Raw genomic sequence first — 22,089 nt, forward strand, 5'->3', positions numbered from 1 at the left:
CAATACGACAAAAGGGGTATGTATACTTGGTCAAACAAAGATATATATATGTACTACCTGAAAACAGTGTACATATTTCCCAGAAAAATAAGCTATATTAAGTCATATTTCCCAGAAAAGGGAATTGTATTGAGGCAATGAGGCATATATCGTAGATTGTGATCATTTGTGCTATAGCTTTATTTGTCTAAAAAAATTAAAAGAAATTAACCTAGCTATTAATTATGTACCATAGACCAGAGACCTGAGCTTGACAGTGCCTTTAATCAGGTGTCACGTGACTCACGCAACTAAAGTTCATGAAAACCCTATGACCCGTAATGCAATATCACTGCATCAAAAACATAATACATTAACAAACGCGCTTTGCTTCTGACCAGTAATTTATATCTGCAATCTCTACTGGCAAAGCACGTTAATTTGTTCATTAATATTACCGAAAAATGTAGTAATCCCTAAAGACCAGGTAACCTAAAAAAAAGTATGATCCGACTTTGAATGTGTCGTGTCAACTTCCTCAGTTGCCTACTAAATTTCTTACGATGACACAAAAAAAAATTAACAAAAAGATATTCTCCAAATATATTGACTTGTGGAATTTTCCGTGTAAAGCCAGTGCTAGCCAAGTCTACTGAGTAAACTGATTGGCATTTTCCAAATTTCTCTTATATATATATGTTCCCCAGATTTAGTAGATTAAGTGCATCAAATTATTTGCTCTGGCAGGAAATCGAATTCACAAAGAGAAAGAGAGAATAGAAAATGGTGAAGAAAGAGATTCTAGTACAAGTTACACTGATAGTTTTGATGCTCTCAGGCAGCTTGATGATGTGCGCAGCACGGCCTCTGAGCGAGGAGAAGCAGTCTCCGGTATGGGGTACTGTTCTAGAGGCACTGCCAAAAGGTGGCAACCCGACAACGTCGCAACCTAATCAATGCAGCCACAGCGTAGGCGGCACATTCTGCAAACATGGATGATCAAGCATGCAGGTGCAAAAGATGAAATTAAAGATCTGATAGAAAAGGATCTATATCATCCACATTGATATAGATATTATGATTATTTTTTGTTAATTTCATATTTTAATCGGAACTTCAAGTGTTCCTGTTTTTTTATTGGTGATTGTAAACTTAATTTATAAACATTATTCTTTCTGAATGCATATTTGTATAATGCATGTACGTATATGTATTCCGTACAGCTCAATGCATGATAACAAACAAATTAATTATAATCATTGTTAATATGTTGTTGTGTTAATTATTGATGTTGTTGCTGCCGATAGTATTTGTATGTTGCGCAGCTATTAATTAAATATTGTAAGTTCAATTATGATCAAGACAAATCAAACTAATCTCCTGCTTAATCACGACAAAGAGAAACAAAACAACCGGTGCAATAGTAATAAATCAGCATGCAATTAATTAATGCAATTATAAGTGTTAATGTTTGGTTGCTATCTAAATTTAAGAGGATTAAGTTGCTTACTTTATTTTACTTCTCATATTTTATATTTTGTTTGACAACTTAAATTAGGACTTATATAAATTAAAATGTTTGGAGAAGTAAAATGTTGAAAATGAACTTTTATCTATAATAGTGGGACTTACAGATAGAGTAAGCTATGAATAAGTTAATTTATCTGAAGAGGTGGAATAACTTATTCCAAATTAACTCACTTCTTATTTCATTTTACTTCTTTTATTTTATTCTTCATTTGACAGCTTATGTCGAGCAAGGGATTTACTCCACAACCAAATGTACACTATATAGGATGGAAGGCTTTAGAGGAAGAGAATTTTAAGTCCCGTTCAATTGTTTTCTCACATATGACTACGGAGGAGATCAAGAAAAGAAAATGTAATATTTCTCTTTCTCCATCGTTTTCAATTAAACATATATATCATCCACAAATTCGCTAACTACCACCAAGATACTCTTCACTGTTTTTTTTAACTTGGAAAATTTTAAAATTGTCCAGGCCTGCCAAAGTTTTGGCTGCCTAGTATTTTTTTTTCCTACGAAAGTATATAATTTAATATTTTGATTTTGTGATCTCTTTGACAGACCACAATGCCGTTTTGAACGGGTAATTGATTTAATAGGAAAAACAACCCCGATTGAAGATTAAGTTAACATAATTGATTTAGTATAATTTAGTTTAATTTAGTATAATTAGCATATTTTAGTATATTTTTGGTATAATTAGCATAATTTAGTACAATTTAGTATAATTAGCATAATTTAGTTTATTTTAGTATAATTTAATATAATTATCATAATTTAGCATAATTTAGTATAATTAGCATAATTTAGTTATTTTATTATAATTAGCATATTTTAGCATATTTTAGTATAATTTAGCATAGTTTAGTATAATTTCGCATAATTTAGTACAATTTAGTATAATTAGCATAATTTAATTTATTTTAGCATAATATAGTACAATCACCATAATTTAGTTTATTTGGTGTAATTTAGTATAATTTGGTTTATTTTTAAAATCCCTATTAATGCAGAATACGTTAAATCAAGTTTCAATAAGGGTTGTTTTTTTCCTATGAAATCAATTACTCATTTAAAACGGCATTGCAGTCTGCCAAAGAGATTACACAATAAATTATATACTATTTCACTTGATTTCATTCTAAATTATTGAAGAAGAAATTAAGATCATTGCTGTGTCAGTAGAAATTTACTAAAATGAAGCCGAAATTTGGGAGCACATTTGCGTTTAAAGGGGATTCCCAAATTTGAGCCCATATATGCCAGGATAAATTGAGCCCACGCTGTACCACCTGATTTTATGGCTAAATACGAAGACAGCAGGATTCCATATCCTCTGAGGTAACAAAATATATCTGTTTGGATCACGGACATTCGATCAGAATCTAAACCAATCCGGTCTGAATTGAAATGCACCGGACCAGATGGATTTTGATTGGACGGTTTAGATCGAAACAGAAATATTCTGTTACCTTAGGTGATACGAATTCAAGACAGCAGCGCACCAAAGCACCCCAATTACTATTCATGGGACTAAAATTGGTACTATGTTTTATTTTTATTTTCTTTCCCAATGATGCAAGGCTCTTATATCTAAGAGCGGCGTCAGCATTTGTATAATTAGCCTCTTTTCCCAACAATCTGTAAACAAAGATTACATTCCCATGACATAATTAAAGAGACTTTCACAAAAAAAAAAATCATTTGAGGGCAAAAAGGAAAAAAAAATAAAGGGAAATGATTTTGACAATTAAATGTATAATTAATGTCATAAACTGTTTATAAGAAGCAACTTTATTGCGGATTAGGAGAATTTTGTTTGTTGGAAAAGGTATACACATGCTCGAATACAGTTCCTGTTCGTAGCTAATCAGATATTCCACCTCGACATGTAATATCATCTAGCACAGTTTTAGTAATTACCATGAGCGTGCAAAAATGTTCTCACTTCTTAAACGAAGATAATCTGATAAATAACCAAAGTGAAAGAAGAAAATAACATAACTGTTATCTATATAAAAAACATACTGTGAATTCTACTGTATATGAATACATGGAGATGTCAGTCCCTTCTGTTGTTGGAAGTGTTCAGAAGAAGCTCGGGTTTACAATATTTCTTTATTCTCCCTTTTTTTGCATAAATATAGGCACATAAGCCATAGCCTTTAAAATATATAATCAAATAATTGTCTTTAATTACAACACGTAGTAAAAGCTAAGAAACAAAACACACATTCTAAACTACAAATAACAGGTAGAAATTACAAGAGAAGACCATAGAAAACAGTTTCTCCTCTTAACCCCTCCTTGAATCAGCCACCATTAGACTTTCGCCTGAGGGATATGCTTAAAGAATACTAATTTAGATTAATTCTTCAGCTCCAGGGACTGCCATATGGACTCCAACAAGTCTTCAAGTGTATGCATCCGATCTGTGAAGGTACATAAACTGGTGTGGAACTTGCCAAAATGGATATAGGCTCTGTATCCATCATGCGAATCCGGTTCTATCAGTATATGTAAACTTTTCTTCCCTAAGGCACTGATAGCTCGCTATAGTCTACTAATTCAAGACTGAATATAGAATTTCATTCTTCACGCGTTCCATGTATCTATAGCATGCATGCAAACAAAAATATAGCACATGCAAATGCAACACCCAATCTACAAGTAAAATGGATCCCATTTTCTTTATGCTTCCTTACCTAATAATTAACTGGGATGTTCCAGTGTTTATGTCATTTCTGAGCCAGCAACAAGGTACAGCTTCTGCTTGTCAGAAATCATGTCGACGTCCACAATTCGGGCACCATCTTCTGACAACAAGCGTGAACCAGAGCAGTTAAGCTGCTCCTTGCTTGATTTAATAAGATCCTCTATTGTGCGCGGAACCCAAAGTACAACCCCTTCTTTTCTTTTCTCATTGGAGTCCCATGGATGGAATGGAAACACCGAACAACGTCTTGGATGCAATTTATCTGCACCAATTTGAAAAATGATTAAATGTGTCAAGCATAGAACCTAGTGAATTTTAAGGTTTAGAGGATATGACCTGATTTACCTTGAATTTCTTCAGAACGGGACGGAAATTTAGAGAGTTCATCAGCCTTGGCTTTTTCCAGTAACAACATCATAGACTTGCTGCCGCATTTTCGGCTTTCGTCTACAGGAGACGTTCCCCACCTGCAGTATTTTTAATTAGCTATATATTCTTATAATTATTTTGAAGCATTATATTATTTTCAGCTGTCAGCACTGTAAGGGAGTAAAATGTTCCATGAAATCTAAAACTCACTATTACGGAGCTAGGATCAACACCCAGCCTTTAACTCACGATCAAACACATAAATATATGACTAAATTTACGGAAAGCAGAGTCAATTTTTTCCAAAAGCATAAGAAGAAGGCCGGTGTAAAAAGAAAAAACAAAAAAAAGACTAATAACTCTTAAAAAGCACTATACCTATCCATAGCAAATACGCTAGCACCGGCATTTATAACCATTTTAGCAATCAAATATAGCCCCTCAGCTGCAGCTATATGAAGTGGTGTCCGGTGGTCATAGTCCTTTGAATTCGGGTCTGCGCCATATGATATAAGCCTTCTGACAAAATCAGTCTCACCACGTGCAACCGCTGTACACAATTGGCTGCCGGCATCTTTAAGATTTAATATTGCACCCTTGGAAAATAGTAAAGAAGACACTCTGTCATGAGCTTCCTTGACCGCCTCTAGCAGTGGTGTATTCCCAAATTTATCTGAAAATTGAATTGAATTAAAATGATTATGTAAACAGAGTCATGCTATATATTGGATCGAAGAGAAGATAAAGGGGGAGGCTGTTTGTGAATATACCAGTAAGATTCACGTCTACACCTTCAGAAATGAGGAAAGAGACGATATCTTCATATCCTTTCATCGCTGCAAGGTGCTGTAGCAGAAACTCATTATGAGTACCTTGTTATAATTTATAAATGATGATGGCTTGATAAGTGTTTTCTCTAATCGTTAAATTTCACTGAAAAATTATATTTCCCAGAAATGAATATAGAATTTTTACTAGTACGACAAATCTTGCTGTTGCAATTGAATACACCTATCATGCAAGAAGTAGAAATATAAAAACATGCAGAGTAATTATCAATTTATCACTCCTTTTCTTCGCCCTTCCTGGTTTATATAGAAAAGCTTTTAAAAACAAAATATTATTTTGCAAGAAATAGGAGCCTTACCAGAGGAGAGCGGCCATCATAGTCGGTCTTCTTAGGATCTGCTCCTGCTCTAATCAAACTCTTTAATTGATACAGGTCACCATAGAAAGCTGCACAATTCACCCTCAAAGCGAGCTCCGCTTCTTGCTTCCCTATATGGAATGTTATGTCCGACTCCAGTTGCTTTATTCTAGAACCAGCTTCACTTCCCTTTAATATAATAGTGCATATGTATCAGCATATATTACGATGGCAATTATAAGAATTGATTCTCTTAAAAATGGGGAGTTACTTTTGAAATAGCCATACCTCTGAAAGATTAGTCAGGATAGTTCTTCCGTCAACAAAATATATCTCTAAAATGTTGGAGAAAGACTGTTTGTCAAGCCGCAGGAGCCTGCTAAGCTCACATGCACGAACTGTGTAAGGCTGAGGAATATTGCAGAGAATTGCTATTTCTCCAAATGAGCTATTTTGCTCGAACTGTAAAATAGTCTCCTCTGTCCCATCTTCACCTATGCCAATAGCTTCCTACATAATTTAAAAAACAAGAAACATCGACACAAGCAATTAATAGTCATTTTCAATACCTATAAGAGACAATTTTCTTCAGTAACTAAAAGTTCGAAGATTTTCTCCAAATTGTATGAAAATAACTAGAAGATTAAAACATTAGCAAAAAGAAAAAAATCTCAAACGTACCAGCACACCATGGCAGACGAAGTAAAGCTGGTCAACAGCAGTTCCCTGTTCCAAGATCACTTCATCAGGGAGGAAAAACTCTTCTTGCAACCTTATTACCTATCCACCAAAGTATACTAACCATCAGAGAATTATTTTGACAGTGGTTCTCAAAAATATTCTACATTCACCATAAAAAGATGTGCTTATTGGAAGAACAAAATGAACTTACAATCTGTTGCATGAACTCGGCTGAGCATCCCTTAAACAGATTAACATTTTCAACGTACGGTTTGTAAAGGGTTTGTGAAATCTGCATAAAGCAAATAATAAAATAAAAAGTTACATTTTGGCTTCATTTTCAAGTGAACAAGAAATCTATGAATAAGGTAGAACTTTGTGGAGACCTTAGAGCGTATAGAAATTGGGATATCTTCTAGAATGGAAGCTTCTGTGTAACTACTTTCATGCTGCAGCTGGAGATGACCTTTGATCTGGTCTCTTATGTCCCTGCCAAGTTTATTTCTGTTCATGTACTTTATCACATCTTTCATTTTATCTCTGAATTTCTCTGTCTTTGACCCTTTCACAATCAGGGCAGTCATGTTACCAATGAGGTAGGCACTGAGAATCATGTCGAATGATACATAAATCATTATGAATATCATTTCCCTAATATTAACTGCATGTATATCTCCATAGCCTGTCAATACAAAAAGGGGTCTCTGTAAAATCAGCAATAATTAGTCTTAAAGACGATGACACAATAGTGACATTATCAATGGAAAACCATAAAATGTAAAATTCTAATTAGAAAGTGGCACCATGAGAACAAAATCAAAATCTTGTATGCCACTAAAGGAGGGACATCAGCAATTAAAGTGTGCACTATACAAATACATGTTTAACCAGAACAATAGACAAAAAAAATTAGACAAATACAAACGTAATTAAGTGAAGGCATATCACGGCACTATAGAGATAGTTTGAGGACACATTTTAGCAACAAATTACTGGAGAGAAAATTTTAATTTACCCACTGTAGCCATGGTGACAATAGCAAAGTATAAAGAAGTCCAATAACGCTTTCCAAGATCAATCTCTCTAAAATTTGAATAACTATAATCTCCCAATTGCAAACTCCCAATCCAGGTGTAGCCTTCCCTTGATTCAGGGACGGTTGTAGCCAAATAGTAGAATATACAGGCGGCAGTATGTGTACAGTATAGCTCTACAAATAAGAGTTTTATGATTCTTGTAAAAAGGTAATTAATGCGTATGTCCTTCTCGAGTGACTTGCAGAACTCTATGAGTTTCAAAACCCGTGTAAGCCGCATCCATAGGAGATACCTCACTTCCTCCTTTCTACCACTAGCCTATTTTTTAGCATCAATGAGTCAAATACAAATAAAGTATGCTACTTTTCACTAATTAAGAGGCATATATATAGAGTCAGCTGGTAGAAAATTAAATCAAATCAAATACCTTATAGATGAGGTCCCATGGCATGCAAGCAATAGAGTCAAAGAGAAAGGTTGACTTCAAGTACCTGCAGGGCGGAGCCAACATATTTAGTAGGGTGAGACAAAAATTTAGGGGGAAACATAATTTAATGAATACTTTGAATCTCAAGTATATTTGTATTTTTTTCTGAGAAAAGCATAGAAATAGAAGCATGTTTTGGGGAAAAAAACTTGGGTGAGTCATAATTTTATATTTTTTTTTAAACTTAAGTATATTTTTCTAAGTTTTTCTGAAAAAAAAAACACACAGAAAGAGAAGCATAATTTTGAAAAAAAAATAAAAATTGAGCCAGGGAGGGGCAAGTGCCCCCCTCCACCTCTATGTGGCTTCGCCACTGTGTACCTGTATTAAAATGGGAAAGGCAAAGGATAAATGGCATTAAGAATCAGTGATCTATGGTTATAAGTACAGTGGAGAGTAAATACCGAAGAGCAATGCATTTACGGCTGTCGATCATGCGATAGGTATCGGGGTCACGATATGCAACAAAAAAGCTCACAAAAATATCGATCAAGAAGGCAAACTGGCCAGCAATGTCGAGAATGAACAGCTTCTCGGGGAGTCCCCTGAAGAAGCCAAACTCCATTGGTGTGAAGAAGGAAGAGTACAATGCCCATATCAGTATGAAGTTGGTCCACAGCTTGTACCATCTGCACCATCACCGGGTAATGCAATGTTCAGATAAAAAAAATAGGGACAAAGATTACTGTTCTTAAAAGGAAAAATATTGCGGAGCATAGATTGAGATGGTTCATTATGCTGTTCATCAATTGATAGAAGTGTAGGCCTTATAAATGTATAGTTTGTCGATTCATTCACCTTCGGTTTTTAAGTTCCATGGCATAACTTGCGGAATGTACAATTGGAATCATAACATAAGTAATTAGGAGATCAAAGAAGCTAAATGTGTACTCAACCAATAGAAGATCACTCATAAAAGAAAAAAAAACAGATTGTTGTTTAAGTAAAATTAATACAACTATGGCCAAAATAAAGACAAATATGGCTAGGGGTACAAACGGATCGGATACGGATCGGATAGTAGTAAAACCATATCCGTATCCGTTTTTATTTTTCAGATACGGATATGGATCGGATATTAGACAGATACGGATCGGATATCCGTAGAAATATAAAAAAATATTTTCATAAAATATACTAAACTAAATGGCATATATCTATTATTCGGATATGGATAATTAAAATTCAAAACCATATCCGTATTCATATCCGCACGGATATTCAGATATCGAATATCCGTTTGCACAGATATCCGGATACAGTCGGATATTATCCGATCCGTTTGCACCCCTAAATATGGCATAGACAAAATTTTAGCAAGGCTTTTTTTCAGCATTTTGTAGCAATAAAGCCTGCTAATCATGTCAAAACAACAAGTACAACCCATTTGCCGATAAACATTGAATAGCACACACAATATATTTAGCATTTAAATTTTAAATCTTTGTAATTAGGTTTAACCCTGTTCAAGTTAATTACTATAACAGATAAAACTCGCATACAGAGCCGTCTATAAATCCTTGTGGAATATCTTCAAAACGGGGAGAAAATGCCACATTTAGAGGCATGCTTAGTGGTTGAGTGGAAAAGTGGAGCCGACTCCGCCACGGAACAGTACGGTTATGGTACGGAACTACACGGCATGCGTATCAGTTACGTGTTGTGACCATATTTTGAAACTTTGGCACGACATGTCATATCAAAAATCTAGTCACGACACAGCACGTGATTACGCAAGTCACATGTAATTAGGACCATTAGATATTAATCAAATGGTGAATCTTAAAGAAACTAACTAAAATTATGATCAAATGGTTATGCGAGTCACGCGAGGCACATTTGGACACGGTGTGACTATTCGCATGTCGTGACCACCCCTTGACATTTTGGTCACAACACGGCACAGCACATGAAAAATTAACTTGATCATAGCACGGTACAGCATGAGATCAAAGTCATTGCGTGTTAGTCATGAAATGATACGACATATTTTTTCCACTCTACTTAGTGACACTAAAATACAAATGTACATAAAAAAAAAACTACCATTTTTGTAATAAAAACAGGTCAATCTTGGTGCTATGGGGACGGCACAAGGAATTCTACCATCAGGCTTGAACGGGCCTACTTGCCATGTCATTTCTATGATTGTTGGTAGTATTGGGCCCATGGCCCAGACGTGGCTTTTTCTAAGGAAGTAGGGCCCCACATATTTAATGTTTTTTTCACTTCCCGTGGCTGAAAAGATATCAGGTCTCTTTCATTTTTTCTTTTGAGAGAAGCCCGTAGGATCTGGTCTCTTTCATGTAGTATGGCGACAGGCAGGAGCTTAAGGGCTTCAAAAAAAGAAAAAATTAAAAAAAGAAAAAAAAGGACTTCGGATCAACAAAAGCAAAACTGCCTGGTATCTCCAATGTTAACTTTGCCATTGCAAAAAAACTATTGGTAAAATAATACAGTTTACTTACAAAAATATATCGTATACAACTAATGAAACATTTTTGCTCCGCAATTATGTACGAATAATATTATGAGGGGAATATGAATAGACAATTCAAAAGAATTCCAATACATTCCAGTTGTAAAATCTTAAATAATTAATATAATATTATAATTTGTAACGAAAAGCCTTAAAGAACTTTGCTTATCTAAGTTATTTTAATTGTTTCAAAAAATTACAATCGTTCGTTGAGCACCAAGTTTTAGAAAACAACATTTGTGCCCTCATGGGCGGAAACAGAGGACGTAGTGGGATGGTCGGCTGGTGGATCTCTCCGTCGGAATTTTAACTTTTGTAAAGGGCAAAGCTAGAGGAAACAGGAAACAGTATACAAAACAAAACTTGGTACATTCTCTAGTCTATATTTTTTTTAAGCATGGCATGAAAATGCAAAGCTTCAAAAGTTTTACTATTGCGCATATATAGGCCGACATATAATGATCTAAATAACTTTTTATGTATGGTCGATCAAACCCGCTCAATATGTTCTACATATAAAAAAAATTGTATTATAGTTTTACTATTTTTATAATTATTTTATTTTTCGGATTTTTGAAAAATAATCCTTTTTTATATCAAAACATTTTTGGTTTTGTATTATTTAGGTCCATCTTTCAAAAGTAATCCGCTCCATGTGTTCTACGAAGTTTGATATGTATAACGCATCCAGCTATTCAGATCAGCTATTAGGACATGAGAAAACAAAAATTCAAACCATTTGTATTTTGGTTGAAATACATATTCGTACAATTAATAATGTCTTACCTACAAGGCTAGCTATGGTTATATTTAAAATTAATAACTGTTTCAATAACCTAAATTCTTTTCAAAGTTCAAACCTGCAATTTTTCACAAGAACAATTTTTGAAAGAGAAACATGGGAGTTCACAAGAACAATTAATAATGTCTTACCTACAATGCTAGCCAATATTTTTAAATATAACTTGTTTTGCATTTATTACATCCTATTATTTAATTATGTAATTTTTATTTAATACATTGTCATATATTTATTTTATTTGGATATAATTTCTTCATAAGTTAGGTTAGTGACAAAACCTTATTCCAAGAAGAATTGAATTCTGACATAACACACTATTAAACTTATTCAATAGTTTTGGGCAACATGCATGCAAACCTGAATTTGCCTTCATTAATTGTTTCCTCTCAAAAGATTTTTGGATAAAACGCCTACAATTTCATACTTATCATGTATAGAATTTTCCACGCATTCGAGTAATCAACCTTCAACAAGGTTCAATATTATAAAAGAAATAAAAACAAACACCCCAAAAGAAAGCACAGGTGTATAGAATCATGGGTTTGTCCTTTTTTAAATTTGAAAATCATGGGTTTGTCTTGATCTGCCAGGCTGCCTATACACAGGTCGTCAGGTCGCTGGTCAGAGAAGAGTTTCATTTTTTTTATTTAATACCAATAGATTTAACCTTTTCTTTGCGTTAAATATTTTTCTTCCTCCCTCTCTTGAAAACGAAATCGTATCCTCTGCGTTAACTCAAAAGGGAATCTTTTGAGTTTATAAATATTGATGATCCGATCTACTTTAAGATTCGTGCAGATGAAATCCGCACTAATATTAAAGGACCCCTATATCATAAGCGGGAGCCAGATTGACTCTGTTTAAAATCAGACGGTCGAGATTCATTAACTCAAAAGATTCCTTTTTGAGTTAATGCAGAGGATATGAATTCCATGAAAACAAGCTTCATGAGCAAATCAGAGCAAACATTGAAGAAATAGCTGTCTCGCTAAGCTAATTACTTATTTTGTCTTCTTGCTGATAAGAACATCGACTTCTCTTATATTATTTGCCAAATCATTCTCGATTAGCGCAATAAAAAATTTAGCTACAAAGATGCGTCTCAAACTATGTTTAGTCCATTAAATATTTATCCTTACCCTCCATCTCCCACTTTCAAGTTACAACTACAAATAAAAAATTGTTATGGGCCTCAAGGCTTGCATGGTGATATCTTCTCCACCGCAGACAGATGTAAAGTAATCAACCCCAAATAGCACTATATATATATCATTCATTCAAATTTAGTCTTAGTAAGCGCTCGTTTAGTTATAGAACGTTGCGTAAGAAAACAAAATGAACACAAGGACACAAAAGAATCTGAAGAAAGGAATTGACTGGCGCAAAATCCACTACAAGAGAACAAAAAACGAAACATTGCAAAGTTCTTCTATGTAAAATTAGAACGAGACATAAATTATTTAATGAGAAGTGAATAACCGCATACCTGTTTTCAGGATTAATCACAAAACCATGCGGGGAGAAATCATAGCTGGATCGTCGCCTGAATAGGCCGTAGCCGAGTTGTGATTTGAGCAATTGAAGCCGGCTAGCACTCGACCCATCAATTCGGTCATTCAAGACGTCGTCAACTAGATACTCTGCCACATCCCTGTTCTTATCTACTTCCTTCCTCTCTTTCTTATCCTTCACTTTCCCCGGCATCCCCTATCACTGTTCTGTTAGATGCTGGTCGATATCTGATGGCCACGATGATTTGATCCCTTGTAATGCCGATGGGAGAACCAAAGAGGCGAGGTTTTGCGGGCTTTATGCGATGGTACAGTTGGAGAGGAGAGAATTTGAGAAGGCGCGTTGGATTTGGATTTACCCTTTTCTGTTATCATTTCACCATTTTTGAAATCGGGTGCGGGAGGATATTTTATAGAGAGCAAATGGGGAAATTACCGTGGGACCTAGCCAAGGACCCAAGAAATAAGAGATCTATCCTCTCCTGTTCAAAGTACAGGACATGTCCAGTGTCTCTACATAACATTATGTGCTTCCTGTAATTTAAGCAAGAATCACCGAATTTTTTTTTTTATAAACCATAAATAAAAAATAAAAAATTTACCAAACCAACTTAATTGCTTTATTTTTAAAATAATCATAAAAACCGAGATGCCATTTTGGTTCCTTTTTTTTGGAACCGAATTGTCATTTTGGTCCCAGTCGTTTTCACATATTTCGAAGAAAGATACGTTGAAAAATTGTGAAAATACTTGGGACCAAATTGTCGTTTCGGTCCAAAAAATATATATATATCAAAACGGAAATGACATTTCAATTCTTATGGTATTTGTAAAAAAAAAAATATATAATCATGTTGGTTTCATAAAAAAAAATGTAATTATGATTTATAAAAAAAAAAATCAGAATCACCGGCACCGCTGACAACAGTGGAGATAAAAAGAAAAGGATTGAATTTCTTTATCCCAGTATCCGTCCTCTTATTGTAGAATTATTTTTAAAAATAATTACCAAATTATCATAAGTTGTGGAAATCAACTTGATTCGAATCTTTTTTTTTTAAAAACAATTACCACCGAAAATAATTGTCGGTATTAAATTTTAAAAGCCGAACTTCATGATCGATATTGAATTTGAACACATTTTCATATTCTTCCTTGTTAGAATGCCACAAAAAAATTTAAAAATTTAAAACCGGACATCAAATTCGGTTTGAAAGTATTAAAAGTCAGACTTCATGCGTTTGGTGATTAAAAAAATGAAAAAAGGTAGATGCCAGGTTCTCTGTGCCAGATAAAAACATAAAAAGCATGTAGTTTTTTTTTCACTGATTAGGTGTTTTATAAAATATCATGTACAATATAAACTGGTGGGTTGTCAAGAGCTCTGCACACTATTTTGAGAACTGTATTAGCCATAAAGAATGTTATTTATAGATAGAAGTGACTCCGGGAATATCTATAGAGATTGAAGTTCAATTAAAAAAACCAACACCATTTCGGTTTGAAAAATAAGAAAACCAAACATGGTGCTCCGTGCTCGGTTTGTTTTGTTTTAATTGGAACGGGTTGATTTATGTAAAATTGTGTAGCACTTAATATCGAACATCATGCTCGGTTTTTAAAATTCCATACTGAGTATGATATTCGGGGTGGTGATGATTTTTATAAAAAAATATATATATATAATCAAGTTGATTTTAGAATTTTTGATGATTTGATAATGGTTTTAAAAAAAAAAATCCTTATTGTAATCAGAAGTGAGAGATAGAGAGTAAAAAGAATAACAGGTTCCGGTTTTTCCTTCGAGAAAAGCAGCGGATGCTGATCCACCAATGTTTGGGAGCCGCTCATTATAAGGAGTAATAAATAGCAGTCAAACAGTTTTGCAGTTAGCTTGACAAGTTGGCAGAAGAAAAAAAAATGCAGTTACTATCGTTTCGTGCGGAACTTTGTTTGAGTTATTTTAAAGCCGATATTAAATTTAATTTTATCTTATTCTGTCAGATCGAATTTAGGTTACGCTGAAAAGCAATTCAAGATATTAAACTCAAGCTAATTCGAACTCAGAATCAAATTCAAGCTCTATACAAATTGGATTATAAACACCTTTTTATATTTATTTTTATATTATCTTAAATATTAAAATATACGATAATTAAGATTCATTATTCCGAAATTTTTATTAATATCTAAAATTAATAATTATTTTCAAAAAAATACACCTTGAGCTAGAAAGTCACTTCTAGGTAAATATAGAAAATATTGTGATGCTTCTATTTTTGAAAAAACAAAAAATGTCTTTGACAAATTAGAGTAAATAAAGTTTTTATTTTTTTTCAAAAATAAAAGGATTACAATATTTTCTGTATTTATCTAGAAGTAACTTTTGAACCGGAATCAATAACTTAGATTCAAAATATTTTTATTTTTTTCAATAACACAAATAAATATTTTAATTTTTCTCACAGCCGCGAAAAATCTGACCTAAAAAATGTTGATCCGGATTATTTGTCGCAGTTTTTCTAATAAATCAAATTATATAGTATTTCATCTATTTTCAAAGAAATATATTTAATATTTTTAATAATTCAATACAATAAATAAATAAATTATAATATTTTATGTTTTATAAAAAAAAAACCTTAAAACCAGCAATTTTATCACTTAGAATCAAGTTAATTTTTTACTAGTATTGACTGACTTCAAACCAGGAACTTTATTTCCAGAAAGTTAACTAGAAACCGAAAAAATAAAATACCAATTTCGACAAATTTCGAATTCCAACACATAGTTTTTGAAATTAATTATTAATTTTGGATATTAATAAAAAGTTCTGTTCATTATTCTTTATTCATATTTTGTTGGTTTTATAGTACCATTTGAAAAAAAAAGGTCACATTTAGAACTAGAAAATAAGTATATTGTTTTATTATTATGTATTAATTAATAAGTGCATACTTCAAATTATAAAAGATAATTACGTATCGAATTATATCGGTATCAAGCTCGAGCCAGTGAAGTAAAATGATTTTAATTTTGTGCTTGAGCTAAAGCTAGTCAAAATTGTAATCAAGCAAGTTGAGCTCAAATTAAATCCGAATTGATTTCATACGAGCTATAGCAATTCGAAGTTCGTGCTTTTGGTTTATTATGTATTTGTAGAAAAATAATATTAAATTTTTTTTTTCCTTTTAAGTCTGGGTAGGTATTACGCCGATCTTCAATTTTCCAAACTACAATTTTTGCTAGAATACAAATGCTGCTCTCCACAATCAATTATCATCAACCCCGTTGAACAATCAATTATATATTTAGTGTGACAATTTTAATTACGGTGGAATCACTAATCAGTGCATATTTATTTATTATTCGTCACCAATGTTTTCGCACTAAACATGGTGCTTTTGTAGGTGACGAAATAAATAAAAAATAAAAATAAGAAAACAGTTGTCAAAGAGAAAAATAAATAAATAAATAAAAAGCAAGCATTGTTCTCTGGAGCAAATTGTCAATGTTTTCCCCCGCCATTTCCGGAGTTCGGATCCAGTGAAGTAACCCAATCTTTGGGTTTTAAATCTGGACCGTCCGATTCGAATCTGTGATAATCTATCCGAAGTGGAGCACACAAATCTCGAGAGATGAGTTTGAATCGTGAAACAATCTCGAGCGACGGATTCAAATTGAACGGTCTTGATCCAAAACTCAAAGATTGGATTACTTTAGAGGATCTGGACCCGCCATTTCCGTCCCCAGTATCCCAGATTCTTCTACTGACATGGCATGTTGCTTGTTTTTCTTCCTTTTTCATTATATTTATTAAGAAAATAAAATAGTAGGTACCAAGAAGAAAAAATAGTACATTTTAAAATTTATTTTCTCATGTTATTTTTTTTCCGGAACAAAAATAATATTATTTTTCCACGTCTGTTGATAATAAAATTGTACAATACAAGACCATCGTAGTTTGTATAAAAAAATAAAAGACCAGGATATTAATTAAAAAATAAACATTAGATTTATAAAAACATGAAAATAACAAGTCAAAATCAAAAGCTCGAACATTTTTCAAGAAACTTATGACGGGAAGAAGATCCCAAGGAAAAATAGCGGACAATTCCATGACATGCTAATTAATTATATAGTTAAATGAAATTAAATGTGAAAAACAAGAACATAGGAAATTAACACTGTCATTTTAAACTGTTCATTCTTTTTATAAATAGTTAGAATATGGTGGTATTCTAAATTCTGATTATGATACCATTTGGAAATCTTACATCTCTCTAAAAATTAAAATCTTTCTTTGGCTCGTCCGACGTGATAAAATTCTCACTAAGGTTAACTTGGCAAAAAAAGGTTGGCCAGGAGATCTTACTTGTGCATTTTGTGACCAACATGAGAGTGCTGACCATTTATTTATACATTGTTCATATGTACGCTTAATATGGGATTGGATTGCAACATATCATTCCCCTTTACATGTAATTATTTAGATGATTTATGGGTACTTGATGTTTCTATCCCCTTAAAGGATAGACTCCTCGTAGAATTATTAAGGGGAGTTATCTTATGGAATGTATGGTTATAAAGAAATAGAGTTATTTTTAATGATAATACTACTCTCATTTCTGCTAAATCATTAGGGTTTAAGATAATCTTTTTAGCTACTTTTTGGTGTAAGTCTAGCTCTGACAATTCATACTTAAAATTAAGTCTAATGCTTCCATGTGATGTTAAGGACCTTCCAGATCAGATATTGGGAGAGGAAGAGGAGTTCACCCAAGCTCTTGGAGCCGGGAACCCCCCAGATCATATGTCTGGAGACGTGATGTCGGATGAGGATTTATTGGATTACTAGTCTCCTAGGATATGAGTGCTTTTTTGAGACTTTTATTTTGCTTAGTTTTCATTTTGTTTCAATTTTAGCTTTTGATGTGGTACTATCTCTACTTGTATGTTTTTATGTTTGTTGATGGTGACTTGATGTGTGACTTTTCATATTTGATTTTGGTACCTATTTTAGGTACCATATTAGGTATGCTTGATTTCTATGAAATCGGTGGTAATAGCACTATTTTTCAAAAAAAAAACACTGTCATTTTAATTTAAATTGAAGAAATTAGAGGGTATGATGTTGATTGTTGGCAATTACAATACATAACTATATCAAAAGAAACAGAGCACCTGTACATATTCTTTTATCAATGAAAACCCGTAAGATAACAAGTTGCTATCTTATCCTAAAAAAAGAAAAGAAAAAAGAAACAGAGCAATAGATAATTAACTTTATTATCCCTTTCTTCTCTCTTTCTTTTTGTATTTCTTTTTTCTTGCATATATTTATTTTTTTCACTGTTATAAACAAATAATTAATGAAATTAATTTTAATGATTTATTATTTACAATTTATAGCCTATGGATAGAGGATTTTTATTTACATTATTTCTACTTTGTATATTATCTCATTTTTTTCAATCCATAATACATTATTATCACAAAAGCTCTATCATTTTAAGATCCAAGATAAATTGTGATATCTTTTTATTTTACTATCTTTTAATAAATAATACTTCTGATACTAACAAGGGATAATCTCAGTCCAAGTACATTATTGGGAAAAAAAATAGTTAACTTTATGAAGAACCAAACTCAAAAAAAAAATGAGGAGGGTTCAAATGCCTCCATTTTTGCTGCCTCTATCATGTCTCCATTTTTTAAAACTTTAATAACTGAAAATTTAAAACTTAAAAGTCAAAATAAAACCGTTGGATGTGATTTACATCATTTTATCTATGCACTTGTAAAAAATTATGACATTTCAACTTTGTTTTGGTTATCATCAAGAGCTTGTAAAAATGTACTAATGTGGACAATTTCTAGACGTTGATTTTTCAACTAATTGATTCGTATAAAAAGAAAACCGAAATGTGATAAAAAAATTTGAGCACTTAGATAAAATGGCATAGATCACATCTAACGGTTTTATTTTGAACTTTATAATTTTAATTTTAATTTATTAATGTTTTAAAAATAGAGGCATGGTGGAGACATAAAAAATGGAGGCATTTGAACCCTAAAAAAAAAATAGTGGAAGGAAAAACAAGTGACCAGTGCTCTTCATAGCTGAGTCATTTTCAATCACTCCAAGTGCATAATTAGTCAATTTTCCTCGGACTTTCCAGTAATTAATGGAGAATGTGAAACCTAGCTTTCAAACCCAATAGTAATTAGTGCCCTCAACTATTAATTTATCTGAAAATTCATTGCAAGTTTAAAATAATATTTGGTGTTATTGCTGGAATAATGATAAGACAGCTTAACTCACTGACCAATTATAATTAGTTTAATTAATTATTAGCGGAGCTATTAGAATTAGAACCGTTCACTCCAGGCAAGTAGTTTTTGATGGAAGGAGAAAACGACAAACAAATAAGTAATTGTTTACTCATTCTCTTATTCTATTTATCAATCAACAGTGAATAATTTTGATTTCATTTAGTCTAGTGAGGAGAGTTAAAATGTCTCGTGTCTTTCATATTTCATCGTATCTCTTATATTTTATTTTTGTTTTCAATATTCAAATAGTAGATCTAGAAATTAAAAAAAAATGGTAGATCTGAACCGATCAACATAATCTCTGTATTAAAATATGCTTGGAGACCAACTTTTATATTTGTTTGGAATTATTTTTTATTAGATAAGTACAAAAATTTTATTTTAGACCATCTAAAAATAACAATTTTGTAGCTATTTAAAAAAATAGTAAAACAATTTCAGAAAAATATAAATTTAATTTGGTCTCCAAACATGTGTTAATGCGGAGATCATGTTAATTAATTGTGATTGACTATTTAAAATTTTAAATTAAAGATAGAGGATATGAGGCAATATGAGATGTGAAAGACAAGATGCATTTGAATCTCCTCTAATCACTACTACAAAAAAAACTCTTTTATATCGGTTAGAATCGCGATGCGTCATCGGGGTCCGATCCGATGCATATCGCCCCGATAGAAAATGTAGACGTCTATGCTATCGGATCAAAACAGATGGCGTTAATCAATATACCATCGGCAGTGCACCTTTGGCCATCGGATTTGACGAACCTAACGCCATCGCTTTTGTTTCTCCAATCGACGGCAAATGTGATTAACGCTGTCTAGTGGTTTGCTCTCAGGCAGGGTACGGGTACCTCGGGTAAACTCGGGACGGGTAACGGGTAGGGCGGGTAACGGGTAGGACGGGTACTCGGGTAGGCGGATTTTTTTTTTAAACTCTACCCTACCCGTTTCATACCCGTGCCCGTCTCGGGTAGGGGTAACGGGTACCTCGGGTAGGGTCCGAGTTTTTTTTTTTCTGTTTTTTTTACAGTGTCGTACGAATATTATTACGTGTTTATAATTCAATTTTTAAAATCTGAATAGTTCGATATCAAATAGTGTATATATATATACATAAAATTATCAAGTCGCATCTTTATAATTTCTAAATAAATAAAATTTATAACTTATATATAAAAATTATTCGTGCGAAAATTTGTATATTTATACGGCTAAGTACAAATCTATTTATTTATTTCTTTACACGAGTCATTTTATTTTACTTTCAAATTCTCATTCTCATTTTATATATACATATATATACATATAACATATATATACATATATTATGCATATATTATACATATATTATACATATATTATATATACATATTTAACCTTCTAATTATTTTTATATACATATATTATATATACATATTTAACCTTCTTAAAATATTTTTATATGTTTTTCTTTAAAATTCATAATATCATATTTAACCTTCTAATTAAATCATCTTTGTTCAATATTTTTTTTAAATATATCAAATCCATCAGAAACTCAGATTAGTCAAGTTTAAACTAAAATGACAACTTTTATTAATAAATTAATTAGACACTAAATTATATTTTTTATTTTAACTCCATGCTGGCATCAAGAAAAATGATGTTAAACTTCATATAATTATACACTAATTATAATAACTTTTATGTATGAAATAAATATAAAGCTTGAAATTTAGCTTAAGATTTGAAGGAAAATATTTATTTGTAATCATACATGAAGATTTGTAATCACACTGATAGTTTATATCATAATGTTTATTATGCGTATCAACTTATATTTAGTTTATGATAATTGCAGTGTACATTCAATTTTTAAGATAAATATATATGAAAAATATTATTCAAATTACAACAGTTAAATTGTAATTTGTTTTCAATTATTTAGATAGGACGTCGTGTATCATATTTAAACAATTTGGAATTTGATTGTTAGCTCATCAAAAAATTATTAGAATTTTAATGGTTAAAAATAAAAATAATTTGCTGGAAGGCTAAACGTTTTTTAAATTAATCAAAATTTAATACGTGCCCTATCTAAATAATTAAGAACACATTTACATTTTTAATTTGAATAATATTTTTCAAAAATATGTACCATAAGTTCATACATGAATATATATACACGTGCAGTCACAAAAAATCAGAAAAAAAAAATTTGAATTTGGGGGAAATTTTGAAAAATTCGAATTAAAAAAAAAACGGGTAGGGTACACGGGTAAACGGGTTCGGGCACAGGTGGCGGGTACGCCCGTAACGGGCGGCGGGTACAACGGGCAGGTACGAGTATGGGCGGGTATTTTTTCAAAAAAGGTGGCTCCAGCCTGTTTCATACCCGTACCTGTGTACCCGTTTATACCCGGCCTTGGGTATGGGTACCCCGGGCAACGGGTACGGGCGGAACGGGTTCGGGTAACCTGTTACGGGTTTTAGCAAACCTCTAACGCTGTCCACTGAATTGCAATAGCGTCATGCACCACCTGTTTTGTCCGTGTTGGCGTTGGCAAATCCTATAATTCTAGCGGGTCATTAATTTCTGGGCCGATGGTGATGTACATATAATAATAATTATTTTTACTATTAATTCTAGGATTACATGCTAGCCTAGCCATTTTTAAAACGCAGCTAGCAAAGCAAAAATATATGCATGCTCTCATTCCATCATACACATCTCTGAACCAACAATTAAAATATACATACACAAGTACTCCAACATATAATATATATCAATCCATGTCACAAGCAATATCTAAAAAGAGTTTACGACAACTATTAAACATACAGAAAACTAAATGTTCATTGTACCAGAAAACTAAAAAGAGTTTCCAACAATTAATAAACACAGCAATAGTTCATAGTACCAGAAAACTAGATGTTCTTACCACAATTATTAAAACCAACAACAAATTAATTAAGTGTTTGAACACAAGAACCTGACAACGATAACTGTTTCAAATCACAGACAACAACTTG

General features: G+C 32.4%; 1 protein-coding gene across 3 annotated transcripts; it reads right to left on the reverse strand.

Moving 5' to 3' along the window:
• Positions 1-3,666: 3,666 nt before the first annotated feature.
• LOC144555247 (potassium channel KOR1-like) lies at positions 3,667-13,153 on the reverse strand. 3 transcript variants are annotated; one of them, XM_078303510.1, is made up of 13 exons: positions 12,712-13,153; positions 8,349-8,573; positions 7,885-7,948; positions 7,436-7,775; positions 6,807-7,102; positions 6,632-6,712; positions 6,421-6,519; positions 6,028-6,249; positions 5,740-5,928; positions 5,363-5,438; positions 4,971-5,265; positions 4,569-4,690; positions 3,667-4,485 (listed from the first exon to the last, which is right to left on the reverse strand). In XM_078303510.1, exons 1-13 carry the CDS (start codon positions 12,927-12,929, stop codon positions 4,241-4,243), a joined length of 2,472 nt encoding a protein of 823 aa, XP_078159636.1. In that variant the 5' UTR covers positions 12,930-13,153; the 3' UTR covers positions 3,667-4,240. The 3 variants fall into 3 exon arrangements, with proteins under 3 accessions (XP_078159636.1, XP_078159637.1, XP_078159638.1); XM_078303511.1 differs by lacking the exon at positions 8,349-8,573 and having other exon boundaries at positions 12,712-13,135; XM_078303512.1 differs by lacking the exons at positions 3,667-4,485; positions 4,569-4,690; positions 4,971-5,265 and having other exon boundaries at positions 5,391-5,464; positions 12,712-13,152.
• Between the last annotated feature and the right edge of the window lie 8,936 nt (positions 13,154-22,089).

Source organism: Carex rostrata, chromosome 6 (genome assembly GCF_964058835.1).
Source record: "Carex rostrata chromosome 6, lpCarRost1.2, whole genome shotgun sequence".
NCBI classification, from domain to species: Eukaryota; Viridiplantae; Streptophyta; class Magnoliopsida; order Poales; family Cyperaceae; genus Carex; species Carex rostrata.

Excerpts from the sequence above, each read along its gene's own strand:
- LOC144555247 (XM_078303510.1), bottom strand. The coding sequence starts at position 12,929 with ATGCCGGGGAAAGTGAAGGATAAGAAAGAGAGGAAGGAAGTAGATAAG. Across the intron at positions 6,713-6,806 it reads CAATTTCTATACGCTCTAAG|ATTTCACAAACCCTTTACAA; the intron begins GTCTCCACAAAG and ends TGCTTTATGCAG. Across the intron at positions 5,439-5,739 it reads ATGATGGCCGCTCTCCTCTG|CACCTTGCAGCGATGAAAGG; the intron begins GTAAGGCTCCTA and ends TTTCTGCTACAG.